Below are 14,569 nucleotides of genomic sequence, written 5' to 3' on the forward strand. Positions count from 1 at the left end.
ATGACAAACTTTGGGCAAACTTTTAAAGATTTCTTTAGGAGGAGTTGCTACCAGTCAAGGGTGTCTCTCTTTTCCCAGCTGATCTTAATACAGCTTAATTTTCCTAAGCATTCACAAAAGTTGTTTCCAGGAAATCTCACAGTTCTAAATAAAGTATTTAAAATGCTATTTAGATAGGAATCATATTCTAGACATTGATTGAAGGTGTTTTTACAATATTCTCCGATACTAAGCAAACATGAAGTCTCCCAATTTATTTAAGGACTTGAAATGAGTTGATAGATGACTACACCAATGGAAAAAAAGTAGGCATCTTAGACTATCAACATTGAGTGTTGTAAGCAGCTAAAAGTAAAAAAACAATAGAATGTGATACATTAATAGCATGCAAAGTAGTATTGTTGCATTCAAAAAAATGCCTGTAACTAATGTTATTGTATTTAAAACAAGTTATATGACGATTGGGCACCTTATGATGTATCATGCTTTACACAGCTTCCTTACATTTTATTGCATTTAAATTTACAACTCCTTAGAATAGCAGTTTTCAACTTTTTCCTTACTTCACATACAAAGGAAAATACTTACCTGTAAAATATGTCCTTGTGTATAAGCTTACATATTGATGTCAACACAATAAGAAGAAAACAGAAGTAGGGCAAATGAAGCCATATGCAGGTTTGTGTTACTGTCCTCTGCGTTTCTGGTGTAGTATTTATACACACATTTTACATTTATGTAAGAGATCATTATCTATTGCCTCAGAAACACTGACTTTACCCTTGGCACAGATAAGATGCTCTGTTGTGATATGTACATCTAATTGTGCTAGCTTACTTCCCATCCTTTCTATCTCACGCTCAAGACAGCATACAGTGACCTCATTGGAGAAATATCCTCTGCATCACAGCATGATTATCAATAACTTTAAAGACATGTGCTGCTATGCCTGTTTTAAATGAAGAAAATAAACTTTTCTGGAAGGTTCCATGATTCCCCCACAGTCATATACCTCACACAAAGACACCTAGGACTGAATCCCAAATGTCCAGACTTAGTTTCTGTAGTTTTCTCCTCATAAAAAAGGATATGATTACCCTGGCCGGTGCAAGGGGTTAGAGCATTGGCTCATGCACCAAAGGGTTGCAAGTTTTATTCCTCATCAAGGGCATGTATCTGGGCTGCGGGTTCACTCCTCACCCTGGGTCAGGGAGCATGCAGGAGGCAATCAATCGATTTGTCTCAGATGTTTCTCTCTCTCTCTGTCTCTCCCCCTCCCTGCCTTCCACACTCCCTGTAAAACAAGCATGTCAAACTCAAAGGCTAACACAGGCCAAATAAACAAGGCGTGCGCAGTCCGCAGGCCGCGAGTTTGGAAAAACAATGGAAAAAATATCCTCAAGTGAGGATTAAACAAAAAAAAAAGATATGATCACATCAACCAATTCACCTGAAATATTACATGTACCGACTGATATTAAATCTTTCTTATTTGGCTGCCACGTTGACTTTTCTGCAAGCATCTTTTAATCCCTGCTAGACAGCCATTCATATATCAGACATTTATCATCAAGAGGACTGGCAGGCATGGGAGCAAAAGTCTCTAGTGGTTAGGATGTATACCGAGTTTAATTTCAATGCAGCTCACATGAACAGTGGATGTCATTCAAGATGGCCACTGCCCACCGCTCATTGGCTCTCTAGGGAGATGCTGTTGATATTCCTCTAAATGTGAGAAATAATGGAAAGAACAGCTAAGTTCATTTGGGGCTGGCATGTAGGCAGCTGAAGAAATTGGGGAAGCTTGAAGTAAGGATCAAAATAAAGAAGACCCTTAGAGTTCGATGGACCATGTGTCTTTCTTGTGTCTACCTTTAAGAAGGCAATGTTTTCGTTTTCAAGAGTTGCTACTACTAAAACATACCTGCTTTTCATTTTTACTGCATGAGAACTGAGACGTGATGCCAAGGGTTCTAGCACTAGTGGTAAAGGCCTCTATCTCTGGTCTCAACTGATTTCAGGGATTCATGTCTCATATGTTTTACTGGGAATTACAAAATTTACAAATTTGCATCTTCTTATGCTTCTGTGTGTTCCTCTATATACCCATTAGCTTAAGCACATATATCTTTATCTATTTTCATGGTTATCTTTCATTCTGCCCCCTCTTGTCACATATTCTATTCTTAATCTTACCAGGATATATTCAAGCATTGTTAGATTCCCATTCCTTCTTTCCCATTTATATATGTTTCTCTCTTTTTATTTTTATTTTTTTTTTGGCCTTCACTTACACAATTATGTGCAACACATTCATTCCTTCTTTTAACGTGATTACCATGAGAAAACATTTTCTGTATTTCTTAATAACTAAGTATATGCTGTTTTAAAACATATCTCCTAGAGAAAAGAGAACTTCCCCTTACTCTCGCCTCCAAGCAGTGTGTGTCAAAACCTGGGATAGTGACTCAGGAAGAAACAGCACCAAGAAAAAAATCCATTGAGAGATGAAAAACTATGACCAGTGTCCTAGCTGGGTGGCTCAGCTGGTTGGAATATTACCCCACACACCAAAAGGTTGCAGGTTCAATTCCTGGTCAGGGCACATACCTAGGTTGCAAGTTTGATCCCTAGGGTTGGGACACATATGGGAGGCAATGAATCTCTCTCCTCTCTCTCTCTCTCCCCTCTCTCTCTCTCTTTCTCTCTCTCTCTCTCTCTCTCTCTCTCTCTCTCTCTCTCAAACAATAAAACCATTTCCTCAGGTGAGGATTAAAAAGAGAACTATGGCCAGGTTAGAGAGTGAGCAAAGCACTTTTCTAAAATGCAAAGTTCTGGGACAATCCTGGAATAAAGACATTTGTTTATTGAGCATCCCTTACTACTTGGAGACCCAGCTCAGCATCATTTCTTTACTGAAGATTTCTCTTGACCCCACCATGGTTAGCCTTCATGTCTCCCTCTGTGCCACCACACTATCACATCCACAGTTGAATGACAACATTTATTATATTGTTCTCCATGACTGAACTGTGTGTCTATCCAGGAGTGAGACCAGTCATCTTACTTATTTTCATCCCCAGCAATAAAGACAGTGCCCGGCACATAGTTAAAGACTCATAAACATTGGCTGAATGAGTGACACTAAATGATCTCTGTGGTTCTGTGCAGAGCATTGATTAATCTAAGTATAAGCTGGTGATTGGGGTTCATTTTTTGTGGCATACATATTCATATTCAAATGAGAAGAGTCAACACATTCAGTACTTACAACAACTTTAACGTGTTTGGATAGATCTCTAGAGCTTCTCTGTAGGAAATCAGAAAATGCTGCCTATACCACAAGGAAATAAAGGAAAAAAGCTTAATTACACGGTTATGCCAAATCCCTGCTTCTGTATTATATAGTTTCTAATGATGCTAAATAAGCCAAAATATAATTTGATGAATTCAAAATAAAGCAGTGCAGTGGCTGTCAAGCTGAAATCTTTTTGTTTTCAAACTATAACTTATAAGAAAATGTAAGATCACAGGAGAGTGAAAAATTAGATCATTCTGACAGTCAGTTTAAAAACTTATTTCGACCCCTGACTTTGACTTCTCCATTGACATCCCTGAGAATGTCTTGCCTCCTCACTCTGATATTTTCATTCCCTCTACCCAGTGGTATAAATTTAAACCACACTTATTTCTAATATCAATATTTTGGAGGTATTTTTTTTTCTTTCCAGCCATTCACCCCCAGGTATGTCCTTCCACAGGAGGAGAAAGAAAAAGACGCTGCCCCTTTAATCTCATATACACTTCCAAAAAATACTTCCGTGCTCTGCCAATTTCTCATCCAAACACTGATGCATACGGACCCCTGTGAACACTGCATTCTTACCCAAGACTTCCCATATGCGTTTCAGTCTACCTAATTTCCCACTCTCTGGGTTGGCTCTGATGTTTGTTTCTCACATTACTCATTGGATATCATCCCCTCAGAACAACATGGAGTCTCAGAGCTTTTCAGTTCAACGATGATGGGCACCAGCTCTCTCTTTGCCAACTAACCTAAGACAGGCATCCTTACTTTTCTTCTTAAACCAACGTATTAAACATGAACCATACATAGCCCTACATGTAAATATCTGAAATGTATTAGTATATGCCATCATTTTAGCACAGTTAGCATCTATATGACCAATAGTGAATTAGCGCTAAATGATATGTAATAATTTATAAAATAAAATATATACTTACCCCTGCATAGAACATTTTATTTCGAAAACGACTGTTGAATTTCTCTGGATTTGCCTCTGTGAAAGGAAAGGGGTGGTTTTGTTCTGGAGACCTTACTGAAGGTAGTGACTTAGACTGGCATCCCTACTTCCTCCCCTCACAGATCCAATAGATCCACCAGCTTCATTATCATCTTCCCCTTAGTTACAGGCAGAGGTCATCGTTGTCCAGTGAAACAAAATGTAGCCACAGATTGGCAGCATCAGCATCAACCGGGAAATTGTTAAAAATGCAAATTATTGAGATCTACCCCATACCTGCGGAATTAGAATGCCTGGGGTGTGGGGTTTAGGACTCTGTGGTGTAGCAAGCTCTCAGGTGATTCCCATGCACAGTGAAGGCGGAAACACTCTGGGCTCTATTCAGAATAGAGCATGGGCAGGGATACAGGAATGGGGTGTTAGGGGGAGCAAGGAGGAGAGGGAGGGGGATTATTTGTTTTGACCTCCATAGGTCATGGCTTCCATAAAGTGTGGATTCCGCTTCCAAATGTAACTAAATATGGGCAATTCAGATAGAAATTAATGGAGAATTTGCTTTCAGATTTTGCAAAAACTACCATCTGCACTCTTATTTGCGACAGGCCTTGAAAAATAACTTGAATTAGTGGAGATACACACACACACACACACACACACACACACACACACACACATCACTGGCTGAATGGACACAGGCCATATGACAGCAGAGGTTCTGGCTGAAAAATGGTTTAATTTTGAGTTTGCTCCTATATGTTATATATGTTGAGGGAAGAAAAAGATTAAACAAGAATCTGTGTCAGAGAATTTGCATATGAATTCAAGGAATTTATAAAATATCTAAATGGGATATTATTTTCTTACATTCCTCACTGCCGACTTTTGCTGTCTGCTATTTTACTCAGCATGCTCATTAATCCCTTCTCAGGGTTAGGACTCCTCCAAGTCATTTTTCCTTAGACTGGCTGACTAGCTGAAACTCCAAGTCCTAACTCTATTTTTGAATGGCAAATCCCAAAAGTTGTTGTCTAGGTGAAGAAAAGTAGCAGAGTTCACTCACTAAGACTGGGTTGAATAAAAGCTACAAAATCTCAGGAAATAATTCTGGACAATTAATTATTAGATTATTTTTATGATGTGACAAATATTAGCATAAGACATAGAAACTGAGTTGAGGTTTGCAAACATCAAAAATGTGGTATTTTTATAGATTGGTTTTTGATAGTTATATTCATCTATTTACAATTCTTGTATTTCAAACCTCTCCTTAACCATTCACTCTCTTCTACCAAATTAAGTACTATAGCCCTAGAAACAAAATAATAGAAAAGGTATAAGGTTATCTTATAGGATATAGTAAATCAAAACAAGGTAAAAATGATGCTAAGTGCTCTGCCTCCTTGATCCCCATTGCTGGCCCCAGAGTTGACCATTTCTATGGTCTGGACCTTCTTCAGGATGAAATTGATTGCTGAATGGCATGTTGTTTTTAACCTTACTGACCCAGATTTGGCTGGGTACCATTTTCAGTTGCATTAACTCTTGCTCTATGGAATCAGAGGCAAAATGAGAATTTTCATTGCCGTGCAATTTATTGTAGGTACATAGGCCCTCATTTTAAACAAAATCAGATCCAGCTATTGAGCAAGTTATAATGAGAAGTGGAAAATGACACCCACAGTCCTGGCAATGAAGTTTTTCAGGGAAATGATGTCCAACGCTATTAAATGAATCATATACCAACTATTAACATTTACTTTTTTACTAATGTATGGTTTGGAAAATATCCACATCTTCATAAGGTTTTCCTATGAGTCTTGAAGAACTGAAAACGCTTTTTTCCTTTAAAAAAAAAGTGTGTTTTTTCTCTCAAGAGATTGAAAATGTTCTATAACAGCGGTCGCCAACCTTTCAGACCTCACAGACCACCAGTGGCCCGCGGATCACCGGTTGGCGACCGCTGTTCTATAAAACCCAAAAAGACTAGAATTAAGAAGTAAACCGAGTTTTTGGTGATTTTACTCACACAGTTGGTTAAAACAGTCACCGCAGATCTAATTTAACTGGATAAAAGCTGATTATATATATAAGTAATTATAAAAACTAGAGGCCTATCAGGACACTAGCACTTAGAGAGGTGTCAGGAAGACACATAAAAGGACACATATAGTATGATTCCATTGATATGAAATGTCCAGAAGAGGCAAATTTATAGACACAAAAAGCAGATTAATGGTTGCCAGTGGGTAGAGGAAGGGAGAAATGGAGAGGTACTACTCAGTGGGGACAGGGTTTCTTTTTGGGGTGATGAGAATGACCTGGAATTATATAATAGTGATGGTTACACAACATTGTGATTATACTAAAAACCCTGAACTATATACTATAAATTGGTCATTATGATGAATTTTATGTTCTGTGAATTTTTATTTCAATAAAAAATATTAATCTGCATACAAAAAAATAAAGATATAAAATAAAGAGGTAGGGGAGTTGGCCTTGGGGGTAGGAAATGTGTGAGGTATATTCTATTATTCTCTCTGCTCCATCCCATACATTATATTGACTCCCAGGCTGAGCCTGTTTTGGCAATTGGACTCTCCTCCCACTTTTATATCTACCCTATTCCAAGCACAAATCAGACTGAGAAGCAAGGTTGGCTGCAGCTAAGGGAGATGTTTGCTAGTGTTAAGAGCTGTGCCACTCCCTACAGAAGTCAGGCCAGACAAGAGCCTACAAACAACAGTACTCCACCATTCTGGCTGTTAAAGGGCAGGGGTGGAGTGACTGAATATGTGCCTGTGTATGCATAGAATTGATATGACTTTGAGGAGGACCAAGGAATGTGGGCCCCACTATATCAAGGAAAGGGGGCATACAGAATTGGGAAAGAGCCTGCAAGAGAGTTTAAGAGCTCTTGCTCCTTAAGGAAGTTGTGTCTGTTAATTGGTATGAAGTCAACCATGAAAGGCCACTCTCAAGAAAGGCAATGATCCTCAAAGACCCCAATAGTGGAAGTACCCATGGTTTATGGCTGCAGTTCTTAAATTTCATCCTCCTCTTCCACAAGAGGGTGTGAGATAGTGAGATCCAAACACACTGTGTATTTCTATGCCATTAACCTATTTATAATCTGATTGGATACCAATATTAATTGTATTAGTTCCCTGCACATTTGATAGCTTAAAATATTCATTGATTTTCTTACAACTCTATAGGTTCTCTCCTGAGTCCTCTGCTTAGGCTCTTACAAGGCCAAATCAAGGTGTCAGCCTACAGAGCTCTTATTGAGCAGCTCTGGAAAGGATTCACTTCCAAGCTCATTCAGGTTATGGACAAAATCTATTTCCTTGCAGCTGCAGTAATAAAATTCTTTTTTCCTCACTGGCTGTTGGCTAGGGTACATTCTCAACTTCCAGAGGCCTCTTGCATTCCTCGGCTTATGATAACCCCTCCATTGTCAAAGCCAGCAAGGGCACATCAAATCCCTCTCACACTTTGAATCTGACTTCTTCTCCCAGATCACTCTGACTTCCCGTTCTACCTTCCACCTTTGCATTTAAAGGCTCATGTTATTGCATTGGTCCCACTCAGATAATCCAGAACTATCTTCCTATCTTAAGGTCAGCTAAGTATTAACCTACATGATATCTACAAAATCTTTTTGCCAAATAAAATAAAACCACCAACAAGCAGGAACCAAATGGCAAAAGTCATGGCGGTCAAAATACCTACCATCATGCACCCTATAGCCCCCATGATCCACATCCTTCATGTATGAAAAATACATTCACTCCCTTCAAGGTCTCCAAAGGTTTCATCCCATTATATTATCAACTCAAAATCCAAAAATCTCATCTAAATCTCATTAGCTCCAACTTCCCAAATCCCATCATCTAAATCATCAAAATGACTTGGCTCTGGATGTGATTCATTTATAATGATGATGAGGCTCTGGGTACACTCCATTCCATTGATTTAACGTATTAATTTCATCCTTATGCACAACACAATGATATGCATGCCATCAGAATGGGATCCTAAACCCTATTTCTGCCTGTAATTGGTCCTGCATATTAGGGAAATGTTCATAAACATAAGTCCAACACAATGTTGATAAAAATCAATAAGCAATTTGAACACTTTATAACTCACACATCTTTTATACTCTCTTCATCAAATACTTATCCAATTTTAAGACTTCGGTTAGAGATACATAAATGACTCCAAAATTTATGCCTACAATAACATTGGCATCTTCAATTTAAATTGTGTATTTTTTTAATCTTTTTTTTTTTCAACATTATTTCCCACTCAGGGCATATATTTTTTTAACAACATTATCTTCATTTTTCTAACACCATCACAAAAATCTTTCATTATGTAATAACTGGTCATGTAACCTATCTCTATCACAAGCTCATTATCCTTCTGTACTTTTTCTTTCCTGTCTGAAATGCCCTCACCTATTTATTTCTTGTCAACATCACACTCCTCCTTTCTCTTCCTTTATCTACCCTCTCTGGAAATTTTCCTCAGGCACCTTTCCCCTGACAACAGTCCCACTGAACTCCAATGTTATTTACTGCCCGTACAACTAATCGTGCCCTTACTATATGTGCCTTTCTAGTGCTATCTTTTGTATGTGGGTCTATCCCTCCAATTAAAATCCCATTCCTGTAACACTTATTGAGATAGTCACTGGACTAGGCACAGGGACCACTGTGCTGTACACCTGAAACTAATAAAAAATACTATTGAATGTAAACTGTTATTGAAAAAAAAGAAAAAATGTGTTAAATTATTTGATTAGAATACTGATTTATTTGTTATAGGGAATACATGCATACATGTAATAAATTCATAACTATGTGTTCCGATGGAAACATACTATAATTCAGATAAATTAAGCAAAAGATGATTTAAGAGTTTATTATATTTAAAAATAAACTATATTCTTTCATAGCTGAAGAACGAAGGAAGGAAGGAAGGAAAGAAGGAAGGAAGGAAGGAAGGAAGGAAGGAAGGAAGGAAGGAAGGAAGGAAGGAAGGAAGGAAGGGGAAGGGAAGGGAAGGAAGGGAAGGAAGGAAAAGAAAGAAGACATTGTCTTATGCCCTCATGGAATTTAGAGTGGAAGAGACAGGTCTGAAAATGAAAACGAAAATGTCATTTTGTATGTGCTATAAAAATATGTCTGTATGAGATGAAGTGGCCATTACACATAAAGGAAATGATCAGAAAAGTGTTCCAGAAGCAGGTATACTTGAATCTTGAATAATGAGTAGGTACCACGCAGAGGTTCAGGATGGAAAAGAAGGTTACATACAGAGAATCTCACACAGTGTGAGTTTCTCAAGGGCAAACTATACTTGAGCCTTCAAGTCTAGACAAAAGCTGGAAAGTGAGTCCTTTGCAGTGACCGTAACAATGAAATTCAGCAAGCCACTGCAAACAAGACATTTTTCAAAGAAATCTGCCAGTTCTCTCCATGAATCATGAAACATTCATAATCCTTTGAAACATGCAGATCTTCATGTCTCTATATATTCAGTGGAAATAGTAACTCCTAAATCAAATTTAAATACTGCCTCCTCTGGAGTCATAATTGTATGTCCTTGACCTTGCAGCATAAGGCTTGATTCCTCTGAATAATAATTTCAATGAAGCAGAAAAATTTAAGCATCCAATCTCAGACTGAAAGTTTGGTGTTGTTTAATACCTTTCATGTCCAAAGCAAATGACAATCTAGTTCATACAGCTGGCAGGGTGAGACCTGACTTTGCCACCTGATACCCATAATCATTGTTAACATCCCTATACATTATATATGGAAATATTTTCCATGTATGTCCTCAAGCACTGTCATAATGCAATAATGATCGAAGTACTGGACAAGACTCCCACTGAAAATTTAATGACCAATCCTACTATATCTCCAAATTCTATTCAAATGATTAAACTTTCCCAGGCAGCAACAATTCAACCATGCACAGTGGTTGAGAAGAATAAGAAAGCATCTGTTTTCCAATCAAATGAAGCATACCATCTTGCTGATCCAGCGGTTCTCAACCTGTGGGTCGCGACCCCTTTGGCGGTCGAACGACCCTTTCACAGGGGTCGCCTAAGACCATCCTGCATATCAGATATTTACATTACGATTCATAACAATAGCAACATTACAGTTATGAAGTAGCAACGAAAATAATTTTATGGTTGGGTCACAACATGAGGAACTGTATTTAAAGGCTGAGAACCACTGTTCTGATCAAATTATTCAAATATTTCCAATCTTTATGTAAAGTAAATCAAAGTGTTAAGACTATATTAACTCCTTGTTTGATTTTCTACTGATAATTCTAAATGCATTTATTTATACAATAATTCCACCAGTAAACTTTCTCAAAATAAATGTCACTTTATTTGTCCCTTCTAAAAGAAATATAATATAGGTAGCAATGCTAAAATCTGCATCTGTCCCATATCGATTTGAAGGGCTATTTTACATCTATGCCAAAAAATTGTTTGCATTTACATTTTTTTAAAATTCTAACACAGTGAGATTTGTATCTATTTTCCATTTCATGTAGGCTGGTTGGCATGACTCCCAACTTAAAGTACTATATTATTTTTTACTGACACCTAATAGGTTATTCTATCCAAGCTCATTTTTACAATGGTTCTCATGAGGTTTTCAGTCACATTCCAAGTATTTTATACAAACAAGTTTTATCATGAAGTCTCAAACTGTGAGTGGTTGTGTTTGAGAACAGTTTGAAGTCTCAACTATGAGTTTTGTTTGGCTTGAGAACAGCCACTCATTACCAAGAAAAATAAGTGAATTCACCCTTATTGAAAATGTGGCCTCGCTATCCTTTTCCTTCTGCAGCCAAGCTTGAGATGTCTTGACTATCCTGGAAAGTATATGGCGAAAATCCAAACCAACAAAAAACAATTTTAAAAGAAGAATATTAGTGTGACTAATTATACTTTTTATAGCAAATAATGATTTTATTTAATGCAAAGAATGAATAGATTAACAGATACTAAGAAGCTCACATCCCTGGTCTAAGCATATCAACCAAATCCGGTTGCAATATTTTGTGGACATTTATTTTGTACCAGCTGTGTATCATCTTCATGAATATTGTAGCTATTACTCTTGGGTGACATTAATTCTCCCTTATCAGCTTGCAGTGGCTGGTTTTCCTCAAGGGCTGTGGCTTACCTGCAGGGCAAATGTTTCATATCGCATGAAAGCACTTAAACTAAGCCTCGGAGATAAACTATTCAAAAAGCAATGCTTGGTATCTTTTAATCAATACTCACATTTAAAACTATGTATCTATACATATACACCGTAATTTGCATATTCCTCTCTAAAATGAAATAGTCCCATAGCTTAAAATAACATAAAATAATATAAAAAGTCACTTTCTTGCAAGAATTCTCTTCTAAGCTTGGTCCTTCTACCTTGATGTCCCATCTCACTCTGAAGCACAGAAGTGTCATCATAGTACAAGGAAATGTATTAAACTTCCAGATTAATTAGACCAAATATTAGTTTCCCTTGAATGAGCTCATTTTCGGGCACTTACTCAATTAGGCCTCTTTTCATGCCAGAATGTCTATTTTGGGAGATTCATGCATTAATGAATTGTATTACTTTATAAGTATTGCTAAGAAATTAATTAAGAATTTTATTAGGAAACCCAGATTCAGGGTCTCCTGAAGAATATGAGACGAAAATAAGGAGTAAGAAATGGTCAAAGGGATCTCCATTTAGTTCCTCAAATTAACTCTCCTCAAATGTAGAAAGGGCAACCAGTTATAAATGTTGGCCCCAATGTTGGACCCTCTCACTATCTAATATCTAAGACAGCCTACTGTAAGGAGATGGGAGGGTGGTGATGCTTCTGATTTGGATATTTGCTATCTGTGGTTCTGTCATCAACCAACCTTCCTAGCTGTGATTTTCTGGCTAATCAGAAAGAATGACCAAACTACAGCCCCTCTTTAATCAGTATTGCTTTTATTTGGCACAGCATTTGATCCTTGAAGCCTCATGAATCCAGGAAGAAAAAGTTTACCAAAATTGCTGAATTCATGAAGAAAATTATAGGTTGGGACTTTACTATTAGTTTGTATTCTTACAGCCTTCATCCTATTGCTGCACTATTGACCTTTAGTGCATAAGAGTGTGATCAGAATTTTTCCTACATTATTCCAGGAACAGGAACATTTAAATTCTAGCTTTTAGTTCCCTGTTTTTCAAATTCTATGAGTTAAAACCCATGTACGCTCTTGCAGAATCTGGATGGAGGAAAAAAGGTAAAAATAATCCCTCATTTGTGACTTTTATCTTACAAATTTCTTACTCCCCTACAGCTTAGCAGTATTTTGCTTATATATGAACATATTGACAAGGGACTAGGAAAAGTTATAGTTATGGATACAGGCATAGACAAAGATGTGTACTATAGTTATATTAATAAGAGAGCTTCAGAGAGAAAAAGAGAGATTAATAGAAACTGAGAGAGATTAAAGCTTCAAAGCATAAGCAAAAATCCTCAACTTTCTCAGTTCTAAAGACATAAGGAAGTTCTGATGAAATGTTTAACCACATCATTATTTCTCTTTCAAAAATCGTTTTGCTCCCCCAACCCTTGACTCCATCTCTATTGGTACTTAAATGACCACTCTGCCTTATTCACTCCCCTATCTCATCGGGTGAGGACTTGCAGCACCTTCCCAACCTAATCCAATCACCATCACACCCTTTTCTTTCAACCCAAACCACCCACAGGCCCCCATTGTCCTAAAATGCCTAATGTCTCTTTTGTACCCACAGGCAGGGCTTCTTTGTTTTGCTACCAGGTTTCAATGGCTCTGGGTTATTAAATGTTGCACCATAACAATTGGTAGCTTTGAGAAGCTGTGAGTATCCCAATGACTTTAGTGAAAGAAACTTTATTATTTCTCAGTGGTTCACTAACAAAGTTTCTAGTCAACTTAGAGTAGCAATCCCAAGCACACCTCTGGTCTCCTCTCTGACCATCTTGGAAACCCTAACCAACATGGTCTCAGGGTCCTATTTGTACTAAATTCCTACCTTGTCTAGCTCCCAGGGTCATCAGGGAGGTCAAAACAAAAACAAACAAAAAAACACAACACGGAAGCACACTGTGAACACGTAAGTGATATGCAAACAAAAGGGAACATGCAAAACACCTGCTGGAAACTTCCTCCCTGGGAGATGGAAATGGAACGCTGTCCTCACCTCGGGATTCATGGAACTCCAGTGTGACGTGGGCATCAAATCCAAGGCTGAAGTAATTATTGAAAACATTCAGAGGAAGCTGCAACGATGAACAAGGTAGAGGTGGAGTCGTGTGCAACCATGCAGAAAGAAAAATAAAGTTCAAGCCGGACACCCGTCTCTGGGGCTATCTCTGGACTAGAGATCAGTCACAACTCCGGGTAGAGGTGTTTACGTGGAAGGAATGGGGATGTTTAAATTAATTCATTAGTCAAAGCTCAAATCAGATAATACTCCCAATTATTTTAAATAATATAGGAAAGAAGGGATACAGATACAAATTAATAAATGAGAACCATTCCTGGGGATGTTGTAATAAGATACTCTTATCATGCGGAAGGGTGAATATTTGCAATAGTTATGAACAATGATTCACTGTTCAAACTTAGGAAGTAAATTGTAAGGATCATGTCTAAACTTAACCTGTGGCTACACCTTTTTCAAGAATTATGTTCAGCATATTAATATTGCATCTTAAAATGAATAATGTTTCATTTGTTTGCCCTTTGCCCACTTTTAAAAAAATATTTTTGACAAAAGTCATATAAGCAGTAAGGCAGTTGGAGACATTCAGCTATTCTCAATCTAGAGAAAAAAAGAAAAAACAAATAGATATGTACATAGACATTTATTGATCAGTATTATTCAGATTCCTAGTTTACCAAATCTTGTATATTTTATATTAAATATATTGGGATAACATTGGTTAATAACATTAGGTAAATTTCAGGTTACACTCTATTGTATGCTCACCACCCCAAGTCCAGTCTCCTTCCATCACCATATATTTGACCCCTTGCCCCTCTTCAAACCTTGTATCTTTCATATGACTGTGAAATATGTGAACACAGACATATAGGTGCATACCCAACCTTAGCTTTCCTTCCCAGAATCCTCTGGGTCACTGGCTGTTACTGCTGCAAGCTGAGTAAAACAGAGAACCACACAAACTAAAATCCTGAATTAAAACGGCAAAATTAATGTGTT

At 37.5% G+C, this 14,569-nt stretch overlaps 1 protein-coding gene across 4 annotated transcripts in view; it reads right to left on the minus strand.

Moving 5' to 3' along the window:
- DGKI (diacylglycerol kinase iota) overlaps nucleotides 1-14,569 on the minus strand; it is a 410,881-nt gene that overhangs the window by 154,200 nt on the left and 242,112 nt on the right. For all 4 annotated transcript variants that reach the window (XM_070423975.1, XM_070423977.1, XM_070423979.1 and 1 more), the window contains 3 exons: nucleotides 13,544-13,622; nucleotides 4,246-4,301; nucleotides 3,272-3,334 (listed from right to left, as the gene is read on the minus strand). In XM_070423975.1, the coding sequence (XP_070280076.1) occupies nucleotides 3,272-3,334; nucleotides 4,246-4,301; nucleotides 13,544-13,622 (198 nt within the window). The remainder of the gene's footprint in view (nucleotides 1-3,271; nucleotides 3,335-4,245; nucleotides 4,302-13,543; nucleotides 13,623-14,569) is intronic.

Source organism: Myotis yumanensis, unplaced genomic scaffold (assembly GCF_028538775.1).
Source record: "Myotis yumanensis isolate MYYU_CA2020_CCGP unplaced genomic scaffold, mMyoYum1.0.hap1 SCAF_9, whole genome shotgun sequence".
In the NCBI taxonomy this organism is placed as follows: Eukaryota; Metazoa; Chordata; class Mammalia; order Chiroptera; family Vespertilionidae; genus Myotis; species Myotis yumanensis.